The sequence below is a fragment of the Leuresthes tenuis genome, unplaced genomic scaffold (assembly GCF_036924035.1).
Source record: "Leuresthes tenuis unplaced genomic scaffold, fLeuTen1.0.hap1 SCAF_5, whole genome shotgun sequence".
Lineage (NCBI taxonomy): Eukaryota > Metazoa > Chordata > Actinopteri > Atheriniformes > Atherinopsidae > Leuresthes > Leuresthes tenuis.
The window spans coordinates 22,907,148-22,927,384 of NW_027325359.1; the positions used below are offsets into that span (position 1 = coordinate 22,907,148).

Sequence of the window (20,237 nt, forward strand, 5' to 3'; positions counted from 1 at the left end):
CTCTCACCAAACTTCTGCAACCTCAACAAGTCCAACTAATAATTTTGGGTTCTAACTCTTTTCTTTTTTTTTTAACTATTATTGTATTTGGTTGGTCAATTGTGAGTACTGACAGCAGAAGTCATGAAAAGTTGCAAGTGAAAAGTGGAGATTATGTAGTGGAAATAAAGACTGTTATGTAACATGTCACAATTGACCAACCAAGCAATCAATCAATGATAAATCCTATCAATAAATATAACACATTATGAACAGAAAAGTTGTTGATTTTCCATTTAAACAAATTGAATAATTGTAAATATTTTTGAGGGGGTCTTTTTTCACGTAAGTAATTATTATGTATTTTCCATACCTTCCTTGAGTACAGCGTTGAGATTTGTATACGCATGCGCGTCATGTTAGTCGCTTGTGTCAGTTCGAAACCAAGCGAGGGAAAACCAAGGAACTCTACTGCTGGTGTAAGTTCTCCGTTTTTTTCACATTAACATGCTTGTATGATTGTTAAAGACTAGTTGTGATCTTTTTCTTTTTTATTATTATAGCTATATAAAATTGTTTTTGCAGTTTTATGATAATTATTTTTATAATTTTGCTCCGATTAGTCTGACACCACTCAAAGACTACGCTGCCTTTTAGACAGCGTGTGTCGCGATGGCCAATCTGAAAATATTAATGTTTTAGTTCGAGTTACAAACTGGCAAACCCGCATAACGATTGCAGTGTAAGTTTTGCTTTTATAACATAGTTGACATTTCAGTCTTCGTTACGGCCTACATCCAAATTTGCATTTTAACTATTTTCTAAATACGTTTGTTGGTTCTAACAATCTTCTCAGACGCCACAAGAACATTTCAGTTATGTATAGACTGTGTGAAAGGGATGTATGTTTATTGTTAAAACTACTATGTTTTCGAGATAACTCAGGAGGCTAACTCCCTGATTGTGTTCGTTAACTAGCTAAGAATAAACTTCCTGTGACGTTAGCCGAACATGAAGCTACATGTACTGCACGCAAACTGAATGAAAGCTGATAATATGTCTTCGCTTTTCAAGCTGTTTCCTTTTTACTCCCATGTAACGAAAATAGCTTGTCATGGACGGCACAAATGGACCTGTGGGACTAAGACTGTGGGATTATGACATATAACCATGGCACTCTCTTGTTTCTGTGGCATACGTTGATAGTTTTGAGTTCTGCATAACTGGTTTATGTGTATTAAAAACATCAAGCTCTTGCCTTGGTATCTACAATAATCCAGTTAGCACATCAGGTGTTTTATTGTCATGTGTCATTTACTAGTGCTTTGTCCCTCATGTAGTGAACTTGTTAGTTATTAACGGCACAAAAATGGGACTTAGCCTATCAGTTGCTATGCTATTAGGGTGACCAGATTTGAGTTTGTGAAAAAGAGGATACCTTAGTATAGTGTATGCATGTGGCACCATGACAATGTGATTGCATACAAATGTGCCCAATGTCAAGGGTTCTACAGCTTCATTTGAATTGCTGGTGGCATTCAGTCTATTTTCAGTGTGGTGTTTTAATGTTTTCGTAAGAAGATTGGCCAAGTGTTGATTATTTCTATTCAATGTTTGCTCCATTATAAAGCAATACCAATAAAAACAAAATAAAAAAACATATTGGCCAGAGATTAAAATGAATAAATTGGCCATTGCTTTGCATGTCAGGCACTGAGCTTCCAATTCATCACGACCAAGATGAAAACATGGGTATTTTTTCTGTAGTTCTGTGCCCTGGTGTGCCCTGGTCTCCCTGGTCTCCCTGCTACCTGCGCTCAGTGAACAAATCTATTGCAATTGCCATCTCCTGTTTCAAATGGTCTAAATGGCAGCTGTGGCTCAGTGGTTAGAGTGGGTCGCCCAATAACCGGAAGGTTGGTGGTTTGAGTTCCACTCTTACCACTCAAAAAGATTGGTGACACTGACTGCTGGAGGGTCACTGCCAAGATGCCCTTGAGCATGGTGACCCCAACAGATGCCAACCTGGATGTGTTAAAAGCAGAGAACACATTTTGTGTGTATGCATGAAAATAAATCTTAGATGCTAATTATTATTTTTCAGCAGATTTTGAGCCAAGAACATTTTTCTATCATGTTATGAGTCAAGGCAAAAGATTATGTGTACATTTCTTTCTCATTAATTGTCTTTCTCTTTTTATCTACTCATGATTACATTTCAGGTCAAGTTCTCTTTATGTGGAGGAGAGCGTTGGAATTTCAGTAGCTTCTCTCGGGCTCACTCGGCGTCTGTTTTTGACGTCTCGCGGGTCTGTGAACCTTCCAGGGGCTATCTTTGAGCTTCTTGCGGGATATCACAGCTGTGTTTGCGGGTTTTGGTGTCGTCCGGACTCAAATCCTGTGTCCTCATCAGCTGTCAGGATCCCCCTCTTGAGCCTGTCTTCCCTTGCCTTCCTTGCATTATAGTATGTTCTGGGTCCGTCTTCATAAAAGACTAAGTTTTGTGGGTGCTAGTGTCTGGAAACTCAGCCTCTCTCCTTTTAACATCTTCTTCAGTGGAGCATATTCTTTTCTTTTTTTCATAATCTGCCATGTAATCATCATCGATATAAATTCTTTTACCGTTCAGGCAAATTTCTTTTTTCCTTCAAGTGGTGGACAGCACCAGCTCCTTGGTTCTGTACGTGAGGAAGTGGGCAATCGTGCACCTTGGAGGAGCGTGTGGCAGCAGTCTTGGTCCCAGTGATCTATGACAGCATTGTATTCCCAAATCGATGTCTGTGAGCCATAACTCTAATTTGATAACATTCTCCAGGAACTCTTATGCATTGCTCCCCTCCATCCCCTCACTGATTCCAAAACCTCTCAGGTTGTTTTTCCTGGAATGCTCTTCTAAATCTGTTAGCCTTGATTCAATGTGCTGTTCCTGCACCATTTGCAAAAGGGTGTCCGTTGCACAGGTGTTCTTCAACCACCGTCGCTTGGTTCTCCACTTCTTCCATCCTCGACTCAGGGACAGAACTGAAAAATACAGTCTCTCTCAGCTTCTGGTTAACTTTATATTTAAAGTTTCCTAGTTTTTCTCTCAAGTTGTGTCTGATCGTTTCACAGATACCATTTGGCTCCTCCTTCATGTCCACATGTCCTGCTTTTATTTCAGCTTGGATAGCATAGATGCTACCATGCAGTATGTTCTTGTCTGTATGCTTATTGGCTTCCCCCATTCCCCATTCAACTGCTGCATGTGCTTCTCCAGTCGCCATTTCTTCACTGTTCTTGATATTCTGACTCACTGTTGTCTGAGCTCACTCACTGTCCTTAGCTTATATCCTCCTATAAGATTTTTTCATGCACATTTATTATTTACTTTCGTCTTAAATGGGGAAGGTGTCTGTTATTACGCCATACCGGAAGTCAAATTTTCCTATTTCTAATTCACATTCATCTTGCTGCTGTTCTGTCCCTGTGCCCTGCTACTAACTGAACATACTATGACTGAGTGGTGAGCTGCCACATTTACTTCATCAAATTAGCAGGTGCTAAATTTGGAGAGCATCAATATTTCGATTATCTGAGTAACTATATTCACTGATCGTTATTAAGAGAGGGACTTAATGATGTTACATTCTTGTTAAGTACTTAATGCGGCTAACTGTCCAATGTTTCCTACTTCATTAGCAGCGGTAGGCTAAACATCGGAGATATTTGATGAGGTCCCTGATCAAGTCCTTGTTGAGGATGTCATGAGCAGGGACTCAGGAGCGTTACTCAGGTCATTAACCCTCTCAAACCCGAAGGTAAGGGCTGGCTTGATCTTGGACTCATGAAATGTGGGGTGGACTCGGAGGGTCCGAGGTAGTTTGAGGCGCCCAGCCACCAGGTTAATTCCCTTGGAGAACCACAGAAAACACTCTGTGGTTCACCACAGAAAACACTCTGTGGTTCAAAGGCTGTGGTAAACACTGGATTGCCTGATTTGATAATAGTTGACACTCTTCTGGCTGTGGTTCGAGGAATCTTAACATTTAAATAGTCAGAGAATCAGAATCAAGTTTATTGCCAAGGAGGTTTGCACTTACAAGGAATTTGACTTGGTATAGTTGGTGCAGAGTATTAAGTATAGACAATATATATATATATATATATAATCTAGATCTAAATACTGTTTAAAAAAATAAGGAGCTGTAGTGCAAGCTGAATGCTATAAATACTAAAAATGTGCAGATATACAACAGGATAAAGTGGTCCCAAATAAATAGAGCGCTAATGTAACACAGAACGTCTGAAATGCTACGTTAATGTGGCTTGTAGGTCTGGAAGGGGAGAGGGTGAGAGTCAGTCAGTGGGTCTACATGATAAGATTAACTCAATTATGGCTACAGTTGGGTTATGCTCCTTATCTGAGCAAGGGTAATTATGCTTGGATATATGGCGGTGAATGAATCAAATCACTGGCACAAAGCATGCCATACCACAGTATGATAGGTCGCGCTGTAACCATTTCAACTATCTCTAAAAGAGCCACTTCCAGTTGATGTCTTCACCACCAAGAACAACAAAACTAAGGCATTCGAGAAAGATGGCAAACGAAAAGCAAGATGAAGCTACGTCCCTCTACATTTGTGATGAACATGGTTATGGCACAAACGCGATGCACAACGGCGCATTCTCCATTGTGTTGTTTGTTTTTTCTGACGGCGGCAACAACAACAGTGATATCGTCGCCTTCGACTTCCAGGTTGACGATCGCGGGAAAAAATCTCGAGCATGCGCAGAACACTCGACCCAATCCACTGTCGTCTACATGCACGTTCAGTGGGCATTTGGATCGAGTTATCCCGGGGTCTTAATTTGATTGCAAGTAACCCGATCCAATTCGATTCGATTTCTTGTCAGATGAAGGTGTCTACATGAACTTAATAACTCATTCTTATTGTAATTTAGCCATTAATCTGATCCGATGGCACACATGTAACCGCACTGTTTGTCTATCGGAGGGACAGTAGAACTCATTCAGGTTGTTGGTCGTTTATGGAGTCGGGGGCTTTAGGCTTGTAGTTGGTGATCTGCCTGAGCCCTTTCCAGACAGATGCAGAGTCGTTGGCTGAGAGCTGGTGTTGGAGCTTCTCAGAGTACAGTCGTTTAGCCTCTTTCACCGACTTCCTAAACTTGTACTTTGCCTCTTTGAATCTTTCTTTGTCCTGTGGTGGAAATTTAGTAACGCACAGTAACGTTATTTTCTTCTGAGGAGATAAGAGGCTTTAATAATATCTTGCAAGAGAGAACAACACAGTACAGAATACAGAGTTGCTCTGACCACTGAGGCAAAAACACACAGTTATATTGCCCGCTCATCACGTCATCTGTCTTTGGGTATAGTTGATTGTTCTTCTAATTTTCCTCCCCAACCATCAGTTGAGGTTACCCAGACACAGTCGTAAATACCAGCCTAACCCCTGTCCCCCCTAAAGTGCAGCTATCTCATTATAACAAGCCCACCATTGTAAAGAGGAATTTAAGAAAACAGGACAGGCTGGTACCTTGCAGCTTGGTCATTTGCAGGTCATACACAGTAACACTCAATACAATGCATGTAAGAATTAATTTTCCATTACAGTCCCCTCTCCTGAAGGCCTCTTCCTTATCCAACCATAACCTTCTGAGTTTGACTGTGAACCAGGGTTTGTCGTTGTTGTAACACACTCTGGTGCGTGATGGAACACAGCAGTCCTCACAGAAGCTGATGTATGATGTCACAGCCTCTATGTACTCATCCAGACTGTTAGTAGCAGTCCTAAACACATCCCAGTCAATAGAGTCCAAACATGCCTGGAGATTCTCCGCAGCCTCACTGTTGCAGAGGATCTCCAGGAGGGTGTTGATTCATTAATGCTAACATGATCATTTTGCTGCAGCCAGGTTTCTGCAAGACAAAAAATATTAATATGATGATCACAAATCAAGTAATTCATGAACAGAGACTTGGAAACAAGTTAATCTATCATTCAGCAAACCACATTTAATAGCTTGATAGCAGCACACACAAAATAACATACATGACTTCCACTCCATTGTTGTTGCGATCAACAGAAAATTTCACTCCTGAGCTTGGGGGAGTAAAAAAAAAGTTGAGACAAAAAGGATCTGAAAGAAAGTGTAAAAGTCAGTTGGTGACAGTTTAATCCACCCCCCCCACCCAATTCTATGTTTATGTGTGGTATTTACTCTTTACTGGCATAATCATCTGCATACTTATAGTTATATTTATTTTAAGCCTACATCACATATGATTAAGTAAAAAGCAATAAAACGTATTAATTTTCCTTTCTGTCACTTACATTGATGTCCCTTTTGGCTGCAGCATTGATCCTTGAATAATAAAATGTTAGAAAATAATGTGTGAATATCTTTACTTAATTTTTCCTAGGTCATCTCAAAATTATGCCCATCCAGGTGCTCTCAGAGGGGAAAGATCCAGGCTCCCATTTACCAATACACCTGACCAGGATTCCCATTTCTCTCATCAGCAGCACCACTGACTGTGCCAACAAAATAGTCAAGGTTTGTTGTTTGAATAGTCTATTATGATTATAGATTTTTTTTAAAAATTTTAATCAGTCAGTAATTTCTCTGCACTTTACATGAGTCTGTGGTCATTAGCAGTCCAAGAACAGGTGCCTTAGGTCCATAGAGGTAGGTGTTGACCTACACCTTTTTCTATTTTTGTGGCACATATTTCCATGTCTTTACGTTTTCAGTTATCTACCAGTTGCCTCTATCTGTTCATGTCTGCCCCATTTTTTTTTCTTTTTATGCTATTTTTTTAAATTATTCTTTAATAAAATGACACCGGAGTATGTTTATGAAAACCAAAGCAGCAGAATAATCACCTACTGTCTTGTAGCTCATTTCCCTGAGACACTTATTCTCACTTCTTGGTTTTTTGATGTGACTTTGATCAGTTGACAGGCTTTCAGTACAATTCTGCAGCACTTCAGTCAGAGCTTAACACTTTTTGGGATGTATTAAAGTTCAGTATGTTTTCCTGTTTCAGGGTAAAGTGCTTCGTAAAGGCCCATTGGTGCCGATACCACCTGAGGACTTCATCCTGAAAATTGTCATCCATGGTAACACGTTTACGTGTTTATCTATCAGCTGTTTCTTTTTTTTCCTACTTTATTTTAGTCCAAGTACATACCTTTTTGTTTTAAAGTTGAATTCCATGCTGTCACAATACTTCTTTATTTTCTTTATTTTGTTTTGACTTTCATTTCTTAGCTGGTTGGAAAATTTTGGAATGTGGCTCTTTCAAGCTGGAATATAAATTGTGTAGCATAAATTAGTATTTTAATTTTTAATAACGGTTTAGACTGTTTATTTTATGATTCATTCAAATTCATAAAATTGACACATCAAAAGTATAATTCTTGAGCTTCAAGGTTCAAAGTTTTTTTTCTAACTTCTCGTTCATGCAAAAGAGTGTTGAAATAGCGATGTAAAGTATTTAATTATGTGAAGTATTTAAAAATGAGCCTTGATTTCTTATCTTATCTTGAAAACTAGTAGTTTATGGTCTGAAAGACAAAGATATAACAGAAATGTAAATACATCAATAAATAAAATGTTTTACAAGGATTTTATTGAAAATAAGGAATAAATAATTGGATGGAGTAAATAAATCAATATTATGTAAAAGAAATTAGTGCAGAAATAAATACAGGAGTAACAAAAATAGAAGTAGATATATTTGAAATAATAAATAGAGCTAAAGTAAATAAGGCAAAGTAAATAGTGACAATAACAAAAAGCTTAAATTAATGCAGTTTAAAATTAAAGCAGAAAAACGTATTCCTTTCACATCCAATACCATTGTTTTTAACAATAATTTCAGATTATGACAGTTTCAGTCCTCCATATACCCTGCTGTGATGGAATCACACTCTAATTAACAAGAGTAAACCCTACCAGATGAAGTTTAAACAATCTGTCACGGGAGTTGTATGATTGCACTTTGCCATTTGTCAATTTTTGGAGGAAGGGCAGGCTACTGTCTCTTTGCATGTGCTTTCAATGTCACAGTCTCTGGGATTTATAAAAGCAAAGGCTCGCAACATTACGTGTGCATACAGTTTTATACATGTGAATATTTTGTGAAGTATGAAATGTTCAGATTCTACACCCTCTTTTATTATTTAAGGTGCATGGTCATAAATAAGGTCCCCAGACTTCAAACAGTTGTAGGAAGCCTTAAGACTCAGGGGAGCCCAATTATTAGGATGCAGTTGTACATTTAAAGTCACTTTCACATCACAGGACTGGTTAACAGGAAGCATTTAGGTAACTCAATTTGCATTGCCGGGGTGTAAATTGAGTTTCAGAGATTGTTTCAACTGTGTTTTTAAATGTTCTGAAAAAATGGATACTTTTTTGCAGCAATCCTATTTAATGTGCTTCTGTTCTCATGCTTGATTTTTAGGGCCCAAGCTTCTAGCAGCGAAGGCCCTATTGTATTCCTTGGCGTTATTATTATTCTTTCAGGGCTTTCCCGTGCACCAAAACTCAAAATTCAACTCACTGGTGCCTTATAGGTTTCAGTGGAGTAGCATCAAAATTTCTCTATTGCGCCCCCTAGAAATTTACCAAATACCCACACCCTTGGGGTTCGTTTTGTGTAGGCACATGAAATTCAGCACACGCCTTCGTCATGCCCAGCTGCACAAAAAAGCCTGAGATGTCATGATCATTGAGTGCGAGATACAAATTGGTGCCGTTCTTCAGCCAGCTTATAACTCCCACATACATTATCCAATGTACCCCAAACTTAGGCTGCACGTGGGCTCCACCCAGAACCCATACATATGCCCAAACTTACACATGCATGCTATCGGCTTCAGACTTCTTCAGGTTACTCTTCAGCCATGGGGGATTAAAAGTTAGGAGAATCTTTTCCAAAGTCTGAAGGATGTGGCCGTGGCGGACCCTCAAACTTTGACGTCTTGCTATTGCTCGCCACAAAACTTAAAGTCACTCATAACTTTTGCATACATTGTTCCATCTTCACCAAACATCATAGGCTTGCCGGGGACTCTGCCCTGACTGCGTACATATGTGCATACTGACACGCACATATAGCGCCATCTGCTGGTGGTTGGAAACGTCACTCTGTTTCCACACCTCGCATATGATCGAACTCCTACTGATGTAATGGTAGTTTGGGACTCAACAATAAGGAAACTATTGTTTGTCATTATTTAGCTGAATAGTTACATTGGTTATGAAAGTGTGGAATTATTGTTTTAAAAAAAAATGCTGACTTTCAGACATATTCAGCAGATTAAACAGTAAATTAACAACTAACATATATTTTAGATCTTTTTGTTTCCAGCTTTCTGAAACATGGCACATTATGGAAAACAAAGGAGTACGTTTTTGGACTGTACCTTTGAAGTCCTTTGAGATGACATTTGTTGTGATTTGGTACTATATGAATAAAACAGAATTGAACTGATCAGGCAGCTAACAAAATATATAATAAATACCATTTAGTTATTGATGATGACATTTACTCTTTACAAACCTGTACATATTGCACCGTTATTCTAATCCTTGAAATAAAACCTCACACTAACTTGTCGCAGTTACCAAAAAAAATCATGTTTTTCAACTGTTTTTCAGAAGAAGAATCCCTGCTGAATGTTTCATCTCAGTACCCTTCTATTAACGTTGTCCTGTTCGGAGCACTGGCAAAAAACTTCAGTCAGGATGTCAATGAAGAGGTATAAGTGCTCATACAAATACAATTCTTTTTTCTCTCTTTTTTTTTTTTAATGATCCCAAAAAAAAACAAGAAAAAAACTTACAAACAACAAACTTTGTTTTTAGTTGATAGCTTAACCGCTACCTTCACCTGTTGAAGACATAAGGGTGTAGATATATGATTACCATACTATTTATCGACCAACAACTAAAGGTTTCTTGATTCCACTTATCAATACCCCTGTGCTCTAACATGGTGTTTGTTATAAAGAAACCCTGACTAGCACAGAAGTCCAATAACAAAACACAACTCGGGTTCAGAAGCCCACATAATCAATGAAGTAGAGTCTCTGGGTGGAGTGCAGGATGGTGTTCCACCTGGTGACTGTAGAGTACTCTGAACCTTCATTGGGAACATAAGCCCAGTCAGACCCCTTTCTCTGACCCAAAGCTGCAAGCCAGGCTCCAGGGCAACTCCAGAAAAAAGAAAGTTGTGTTTGGCTCTGTGCTTCTTTGTTTTTGGTACTGGAATATATCATTTTGCACAGATTATGATAGTAGTTCATCCAACTCATCTGAATTATTTTATACTGAGTTACTTTACGGTAGATATTCCAAATCACTATGCATTTGTCTGCATTTGGTCTTACAAAGTACAAGTTTTGGGATAGTTAGATAATAGTTGAAAGTTTTACAAATTGGTGTAAAAAGTTATATTGACCAGAACATTGATTTACACACTCAGAACATTCAATATTTATTTTATCTTTCCTGCTTGATTTATTTACAACAGCTGTTTAGTTTTGCAGAATTATTGCATCTCACAAAAGTGAGTACACCCCTCACATTTTTGTAAATATTTTAAGATATCTTTTCATGGGACAACACTGAAGATATGACACTGTGATACAATGTAAAGTTGTCAGTCCACAGCTTGTATAACAGTGTAAATTTGCTTTCCCCTCAAAATAAGTAAACACACAGCCATTGATGTCTAAACTGCTAGCAACAAAAGTGAGTACACACTTAAGTGAAAATGTCCAATTTGCGCACAAAGAGTCAATATTTTGTGTGTTCACCATTATTTTCCTGCACTGCCTTAACTCTCTTGGGCATGGAGTTCACTAGAGCTTCACAGGTTGCCACTGGAATCCTCTTCCACTCCTCCATGACGGCATCACGGAGCTGGTGGATCTTAGAGACCTTGAGCTCCCCCACCTTCCCTTTGAGGATGCCCCACAGATGTTCAATAGGGTTTACATCCTTTGGTTATTTTGAAGGGACAGCAAATTTACACTGTTATACTTCACACCAGCTTATTGGGACATCTTGCTTAACATCCTTAAGTATACAGCATCTGTCGCTTGAGTCCTCCTCCCTCTGAGAAGAGGGTTGAATGCATATTTATTAATCTAGTCTTTCAATTATAATGCCTAATATCTTTATTTGTTGTTTATCATGTATTTTGTTGCAGGATGTGTTGGTGGCCTCTGGCTTCACTGTGGGCAAATCTCCAACGGCTAATAAGGACAATCTTCATCCCTGTAACCTTCTGCTGTCCGGAGAAGATGCATGTATCTATGTAAGTGCTTTTCTTTTTTTTTTTTTTATAGTTTTATATACCTCATTTATGAATACATACGTTTAAAAAAAAAAAAAAAAATTTTTCATCCGCACTATTTGAACTAAAGGTTTCACTGCTAGCTGGTTGTGATCCTGAAAGCAAATGGACCAACACTTATTCTGCATGTGGCGATAAATTAACTTTGTAAACCTAGAATGGCACACAGAACCACACCATAACACACACACTAAGATGGTGACCTCAGTTACACAGTACTGCTTCGTCTGAACTTTCACTGTTTTTCAATGTGCAGACAACATGTTACAAACATTGTGCACAATGCTATGCAGCAGTAAATAACTGCATAATTGCAAAAAATGTACACAGATAGAAATCAGGGCAGAAAAGAAAGTATTTAAACATTTATATGTAATTGCCCATTACAGCAAACAAAAGCTGTGTTAGAGCATATCGTAATTCATATTACCTTGATGAATTTAGTTAGTTGACCATTTTTGTCTTCTATTGTTTGTCTGCTGCATTCGCTGTCCGATGCCAAGAAAACTGATGGGCTGGAAACAAGAAAGAAAAATGTAATTTCTTGTGCAGGTATACCCCCAGCAACCTACTCTTGATCCCAGATCTCCAGTGGCAAGCACTTTGAGCTCCATGCCCTCTGCTGAGGTGAGAGTCAGGGGTATAATTGACTCAATAGGGTTCTGGAGTGTTGTTGAGGTATCGTTTGCTGGCTGTCCTAGAGTTGCCTCACCTTGATTAAGACATAAGCAGACCCGTGTCTTTCAGTAAGCATGTTTACATGACTCTGGAAAAAAAATGATTATTTTGTTAGTCCAACAAAAACTAGGGTTTTAAAATACCTGTAAAACTTATTAGGCAGTCCAGTTTGAGAGGCTCAATTTCATACAATTTTGGTATGAAACACACCCAGATAATGTACTTGGGGATCAAATCACTCTGCATGTAAGAGCTCAACTTGTAGTAAAAACAGTAAAGTTTAAGTGTTTTGTTATTGTAGAATTTCCACTAAAGCAGCTCTCAAAATCTTTTTTTGTGTGTTACTTTTGTCACAGCTAGACGCAAGTCTGCATGTTAAGTAGCGGTTGCTCAAAGCATTTCCTGACTGCTACTTTGCTGAAATGAAATCCTGATTTTATAACGACAGTATCATCTGACAAAATCGCATATGAAGTTACTTAAATCTCTGTGAAGTGAATTCAGCTTCACTTGATTTCACACAGAGAAGGTTAAAATGGCCAGGAAGTCTTCCAACATTTACTTGCACAAGCCACATCATTACCTGAAGATGTACTTCAGGTAATAACATGGTTTCAATCCTGTGCATTTGTACTTGGACATACTATTTATACTTGGTCCAGGTAAATGGCACAGTTTAGCTGTAACTATAACTCGACTCAATTATGCATGTAGCTGTGCTGACTGTTTGATACTTTGCTTTTAAGTCTTTGACTTCACAGCTTTTATGGAAGTAATCCTTGCATTTCAGTACTATAGTGTCAAGGTTAGTTTAGGAAAATATCATGTTTATGAAGTAAAGCAAAAACTTTCTAAACTTAAAAAAAAGTTGTTTGTCAGTGCCAGACTTTCAGAAAATAGTGTAAAATAACTTTACCACACAATTTGAACTTACTGTGGTATTAGAAACAAATGATGACACGCATCAATGTGGAAAATGAAATTCAGTTACAAGCAGAGAAAATATGGATGCAATGGAAAGCTAAATTAATTTCTTTAATAATTTGTTCCCACTGCCCTTAATGTCTGGACACTTAGCTCATGACAACAGATTCAAAAATGAGAACCGTACATTAACGATCTCATGGAAAGAATGTGCATGTTTGTCACTTTTAGTAATGAAACTACAGAGTCTTATGTAACTGTCCCAGGTCTGTCCCCAAAATAAGTAACATAGGTCCTTTAACAAGTTCATTTGTAATCTGTTACTACCAGGTCTATGTGCCACACAAAAATAAGCTTTTATCAAAAACATCTGTCAAATATTGTGTGATTGTGTGTTAGAAAATATGATCATATATGGTATTCAACTGCGCTGCTTGTTCTAAACACATTTGTTTCTTCAGGTTTCCAGGGCAGCCAAGGCTTCAAAATACACATATGTGCAACTGGGTGATTTGAAGGCTGGATCTACTGTCAATGTGTATGGTGTGGTGGTGTTTTTCAAACAGCCGTTTAAGAGCCGTGGCACAGGTCAGTCAGAAACCCAGAGCACTGTTAATGTGTTCATCAAATGAGAATCGGCCTCCAGGCAACAACTCTGTGAGATAAATGCTAATATGTTCAATATGGGAGTTTGCACGGTGGTTAGCACCGTCACCTCACAGCAAGTAGGTTCCAGGTTCAACTCCCAGTTGGGGCCTTTCTGTGTGGAGTTTGCATGTTCTCCCTGTGTATGCGTGGGTTCTCTCCGGGTACTCTGGCTTTCTCCCACTGTCCAAAAACTTGCATGTTAGGTTAATTGACAATTCTAAATTGTCCTTGGGAGTGAGTGTGAGCGTGTGTAGTTGTTTGTCTCTGTGTGGCCCTGTGATGGACTGGCGCCTGTCCAGGGTGTACCCCGCCTCTCTTGCCCGATTACTGCTGGGATAGGCTCCAACCCCCGCATCCCGACCGACAGATTAAGCGGGTATAGAAAATTGATGGATGGATGGATGGATGGATGTTCAATGACAATGCAAACATGCTGAAATGTTGGGCATGTTCACCAGTTCGGTCATGTGTGTTTACTTCTAGTTGTTAAATGGCATGAAACACATAGAATAACAAATAGGAAAGTTTTGCATGTAATTTTAGTCATTAACCCATCCACTAGACAATTTCAAATTTTGACTTGGTAATGGTTATAGATAGAAAATAGCAGCAGGTTACCAAGTATTTACGGGTCATATTGCAGGGCTCATAAAAGTCTGCACTGTTATTCAGAGCAGTATTTTCTTTTCCCATGATTTATTTGAATAAAGTCTCATCATTGTCACAGAAACATTGTAGATTATTTTATAAATTTGTCAATACATGAAAATGAAAGAATAATTATCTTGGCTTTCTGGGTCATGCAGACTTTGTACTCTCCTCGTCTTTTGCAGTGATTTTCCTCTTTCCTGTCTTCTTTCCCTCTTTCCAATCCTGTCTGGATCTTTGAAGTGCCTTGAGATTACATTTGTTGTGATTTGGCACTATCTAAATAAAACCGAATTGAATTTGAAGATAAAAGAGGAAGTACTAAAAAAATAGATCCCTCTTCTTGCCAATTGTTTGCTAATTCTTGGGTTTTGTTTCTACTTTTTAATAATGAAATCAGAAAAAAGCATTTGAAACGGCTCTTGTAAAAATAATGGTTAATAGAAAGTGCAAGAAGCTTGCAGTGGTCACTGGTCCATTTATGCTGTTCACTATCTATGCAACTCCTTGTTTTTCTGAGTATTGACAGTTATTATAAACCATACTACATATACTTAGACATTGTAGTTATGGAACAAGTGTAAGGTTTAAAAAAAAAAAAAAAAAAAAAAAAAAAACTTTCAAAGTTATTGAATAAAGGAGTTATCATCATTTTAACCTATGGTAACCTGAGGTTTGTTGGTATGCAAAAGTAATTGATCTGCCTTGTGACAGGGGTATATTTACCTTTCCAGCGCAACAGAATGTATGTAAGGTAAGGTATGTTGCTATGCTCAGCATTTGTGCTTGCATTTAAAATTGACAGAAAACCTAATATATATTTATAGTGGGTGCAGAAGCACAATGAACAGTATGTTCTCTTGGGGAGGAATGGGCTGATAAGCAAAGACGAGAAGAGAACATTTTCATGAAGCTATTGAAGCTTCCACCTGTGGTCACGATTTCTGGATCCTGACCGAAAGAATGAGATTGCAGATACAAGCGAAAGGTGGCTGGGCTCAGCCTTAGGGATAGGGGGAGGAGCTCGGCCATCCAGAGGGAGCTTGGAGTATAGTCGCTGCTCCGCATCGAAGTCAGCTGAGGTGGTTTGCGCATCTGGTTAGGATGTCTCCTGGTCGCTTCCCTTTGGAGGACTTGCCTCAGGCTCACCCGGGATGAGCTGGAGAGTGTTGCTGGGGAGAGAGATGCCTGGGTTTCTCTCCTGGACCTGTGTCCTCCATGACTCGACCTCGGATAAGCGGACGAAAATGGATGGATGGTATCGAAGTTTCATTAAGCTGCAGCAAAGGATTGTATGGACAAAACTTTCTCTGATAATTTCTGCAAAGAATTCAGACAGGTATTACAAGAGGTGCACAGGGCCAGTGGGAAAATATTTTTTATGTGTAATGATGGTCTAATAGGGATTATCTTCTTTGAAACGGACTGCTCAATCTTCAGAATGGGGAACTGTACAAATCCAATCCACTGAACTACAGGCACAATGTTAATTGCAGTTGATATTGTTATGAGACAGAAAAGAGGTAGGTTAGGTCAGAGCAAAATATTGAAATGGAAATTATTTGATAAACACAAGACTGCTTAGTCTGCGGGTGATGGTCATCTCCAGCCTTGACTACTACAACACTCTTCTAACAGGTCTCCCAGCCTGTGCTGCTGATGGTCCAGAACACGGCCTGTCAAAAAGAGCACACGTTCTTTGAACTCCACTGGCTACCCTTAACCGCCGTATCAAATTCAAGTCACTGATGTTGGCCCACAAAGTCCTTAGTGGAACGGCTCCCATCTACTTGAATGCTCTTGCAAAGGCTTATGTCACAACTTGGTCCCTCTGGTCGTCCCAGGATTGTCGTCTAGCAGTCTAGAGTCTTTTCCTGTGTTGTTCCACGATGGTGGAATGACCTACCGAGCGCTACCAGAACCCTGTTCTTCAGAGAGCATCTCCTACCCTAGCACTTACCCTGTACTTCCCTACCCCCTCTACTGCACTTTCTATTTCTGTACTTATCTCTATGACTGCACTCTATCTCTACACTGTCACCTCTGACAGAGTCTGGCTAGTGGTTTCCTTCTATGTAGTTTATTATTAGCTTTGATGTTAGCTGTAATGTAATATCCATTTGTAAGTCGCTTTGGATAAAAGCGTCTGCTAAATGCGTAAACATATATATCTTCAGAATGTATGTATATATGTATGTGTGTATATATATATATATATATATATATATATATATATATATATATATGAGAGAGATATTAAGTCATTAACAAGGTTCAAGTCCTCTTAGATGAATGTACATAGATAACACACTCTGCATTACCTTATTAAAAGTTTAGTCAGAAAATGAATCAGCAACTTTTTAATTGAAAATTAGATCAAAATTAAACCAGCTGACAAACCAAACTGTGCTATATAGTCACAGCATCATCACATGGGAAATATGCCATCTTGAAATAAATTGGATTTAGTTATTTCCAGAATTAGATTGCTTGAAACTATAGATGACGTTGGTCATCTGTATCTGCTCAAGTCAAATTTTCTCATTCTGTTCTCAGCATTAAGAAGTAAATATTTTCAGGGGTAAGATCCAGTTTCCTGCAACCTATAATGATTTTTCTTCTATAACTTTGATACAATCCTTATTAGGTTGCACGGTGGTGTGGTCTTTAGCACTGTTGTCTCACAGCGAGATGGCTCCTGGTTCAAATCCCATTTGGGGTCTGTGAGGAGTTTGCATTCTCCCTGTGCAAGCGTGGGTTTTCTGCTGGTATTCCCACTTCCTCCCACTGTCCAAAAAAACGTGTTTGACAGGTTGATTGGAGATTCTTAATTGACTTTAGGAGTTAATATCAATGTGCATGGTTGTTTATTTAATTTGTCTCTGTGTGGCCCTGTGATGAACTGGCAACACATTTCTCACCTAATTTCAATTGGGTAAGCTGCCCCCTGGTGACCCTAAATTGGATAAAGTGGGTATACAAAATGGATGGATGGATAATCGGAAGAAAGCCTTTCTTTATTTTTTTACAAAAACTAATAATGATGTATAACTACTTTCCTCATCACACTCATCACGTTTTGATTTATGTCATCAGCATCTATGAAACTGTGAAAATTTTAATGAAAACAGAACTATATCCAGCTTATGATATTCTTAGTGGACCAAACTGTTATCTCTGACAACAGGAAGTTCTTTTTCCACAGATTTCTGCTCCAGCCTGAAGATCACTGATCAGTCCAACCACAAAATTGGCTGCACCATCTTCTGTGAGAAACTGGAGGACCATCCCAAAATCTTCCAGATTGGAGACATCATTCGCATGCACAAAGTCAAGGTCCATCTTTAAAAAATCTCATTGTTCAGTCCTCTTAAAGAGACTACATGTGACAGAGATAATTTAGATTAATGATGTGGGAAAACTTATAAGTTTGATGACTTATCAAACATATTTCTACACAGGCTCAATTTTTCAACAATGGTATGACACTAGTCAACACATTTGGTTTCTCTGTGGTGACATTTGATGGAGCAGTGGATGGAGCTGTGGAACCTCGAACATCCAGCCCCTCATTTCACTTTGATGAGGAGGACCAACGGACAGTGGAGGAACTGCGGTCTTGGGCTGCCAGTCAGGATCTCTTCCCTTCAGTTTCAGCCTTAGTTTCCCTCTCTGCTGTTCAGCCCAAAGACTACTTTGACCTGGCCTGCCAACTGCTGGCCAAAGCTCCTATTGACACCACTTGCACCCTGCTGAGGGTAAGATACCTGGGGAAAAAATAGTTTTACATGTGTAAATTCAGCTCCCTGCAGATATATATAGCAATGGTCATTTCCTTTTCTTAGAATAGATATTGACCAGGTAACGTTTACTAGTCTTACATCCTATATAGTGGAAATGTGAAATTACTTTTGTACTTAGGTGTGTATTGCCAAAGGAAACAAAGAAAATTGTTCAGTCCCAATATCTCCAAAGAGAAAAATACTTACACAGGTGTGTGATGTGTGCCTGCACCTCTCTTGATCAGTAAAACTAAGCTAAAAAGAAAAATGGACACTAGTGGGCAGTGTTCCACAAGTACAATCTAATCAGAAAGTTCTCTCTGTATCTCAGAGGATGTTTGTAAATTGTACAAAAAATATTTGCTTGTTGTTTAAAGTGTTCTAAACACCAGGGGCCTCATGTACAAAGTCTTGCATGGATTTCAGACTGAAAGTCTGCCCTAACCCAAAAGCCCTTCTACGCACAAAAATGTCCGGATGTATGAATCTGTGCGCACGCATGAATCCAAGCACATTTCCATTGTACATCCCAATCCTTTCCCTGTTCACGCTCCTACTTTAATAAGGCTGAGGCTGTCAATGCTGTGGGGTTTGAGAAGCGCTCACAAGCAGAGGGGAAGAAGAAGTGGTCTAACATTAAGTTGGATGTGAAGAGGAGACTGGCTGTCCACCGCTGAAGTGTGGCCAAAACAGGCGGGGGGACAGGGGAAGAGGGACCCACCCTGTTTGAGAGTCGGCGCAACTATGCGTAATACTGCTCTCTCTCAGGGGTGGTGGGAGCACATGTGGGTGACTCTCATTACTCTTAGGTAAATACCTATGTTTTTGTGTAACTCACAACAAACGTGTTCATGCAGTAACATAGTGCAGAAGTGCGCCGGGGAAAAGGTGAGGCTGATGAAGACATTTCACACTTTACGCACAGGGTTATTAACATTTGCACACAAAGACAGTCGGGCTTGTTGGAAAGATCTTAAGCTGTAGTTGAACCAGCAAAAAACATCAAGTTACTAACTTTAACCCCAGACGAGTAATGATGCTGTGAAGACGGGATAGAAATTGGGGGCGCACATGCTCAATGCACGTCACTAATAATGGCTGCGTTTCCCAGATTCACTAAAAAGCTCTTAGTGCTAACACGAATACACGAATAAAGTTACTCACCAAGAAGCCACCCAGTGGCTAGTGCACAGTGGCAGCTTGAGTCTGTTCCCAACAATGCTGTTGTTGTTAGAATGTATGAATCGTGCGTTGAACCAGGTCACCTCGCCACAGTGGTGGTCAATTGCATTTGCGCAACACATATGAACTGAATTGTACATTGATCGAATCAAAATGTTTCTTGTTGACATACAAATTAATCATGTGATGGCGCTCTTATAGCAATGTGTGCAGTCAATAGCTCCGATTACATTAGGAAAATGTAATGCTCTGCGCACAATTCCAGGAGGGTTGCCCACAAAAGCGGCTGATGAGCCAGTTGTTATCATGTGCCAGCAAATCCTCTCTGTCTCTAAACACACGCTCTCTTAGAATTGCACAATTTGCAAAGTCTTCTAATACCGCTAAAGCAGCCATTGTTTTTAACAGTATGCACTGCACCATTTTGAGCAGGATTTCATTTAAACTGATTACACATCACTTGCAAATAATATTTAATGGTAGACCCAGGACTGACCAAGATACCTCACACCTTTAGTGTGTGAGGTATCTTGCAAATAAAGAACTAGCCAGAAAATTCCTCTGTTCCTGCTGCAGCAGCACAAACACAAGGAAGCTTCTCTGGAGGCTAATTGTTGTCAGCTTATACCCAGTTTTGTTTTGTTTTTTAAATCGCCCACAGTCATGTTTTTTTTTTTTTTAAATGTTAATGTGTTCTGTTATTTTTTTAGGAAGCTATATTGTGGTCTTCACTAATTACTTCCTTTTAGAAACGTCATTCACCTATTTTTCACCATTTTATATCCATTTTCCTTCTGTCCTCTTTCTGAACTAAATCCTGGCATAAGTGGGTGGACGTCTTCTTTTTTGTCTTGATGCAGTGCATTTGCCTCCTCAGTTTTCGAAACAGTACAAGGATGTAAGTGATGGGTGGTTTTCTGCCAGTTTAGCTAATACAGACGGTAGATGTATACAGGATTTGGCAGTGTCTGCTGCCAGGCTGTCATCATAGTTTTCTAAAGGTGCTCTCAGCCTACTGT

General features: G+C 39.2%; 1 protein-coding gene across 2 annotated transcripts in view; it reads left to right on the forward strand.

Moving 5' to 3' along the window:
- Positions 1-415: 415 nt before the first annotated feature.
- Positions 416-20,237, forward strand: part of pot1 (protection of telomeres 1 homolog) — a 35,065-nt gene continuing 15,243 nt past the window's right edge. For both annotated transcript variants that reach the window (XM_072386470.1, XM_072386471.1), the window contains exons 1-9: positions 416-458; positions 6,407-6,540; positions 7,034-7,106; positions 9,655-9,755; positions 11,210-11,317; positions 11,909-11,983; positions 13,420-13,546; positions 17,460-17,590; positions 17,716-18,012. In XM_072386470.1, coding sequence (XP_072242571.1) covers positions 6,421-6,540; positions 7,034-7,106; positions 9,655-9,755; positions 11,210-11,317; positions 11,909-11,983; positions 13,420-13,546; positions 17,460-17,590; positions 17,716-18,012 — 1,032 coding nt within the window. In that variant the 5' untranslated portion in view covers positions 416-458; positions 6,407-6,420. The remainder of the gene's footprint in view (positions 459-6,406; positions 6,541-7,033; positions 7,107-9,654; positions 9,756-11,209; positions 11,318-11,908; positions 11,984-13,419; positions 13,547-17,459; positions 17,591-17,715; positions 18,013-20,237) is intronic.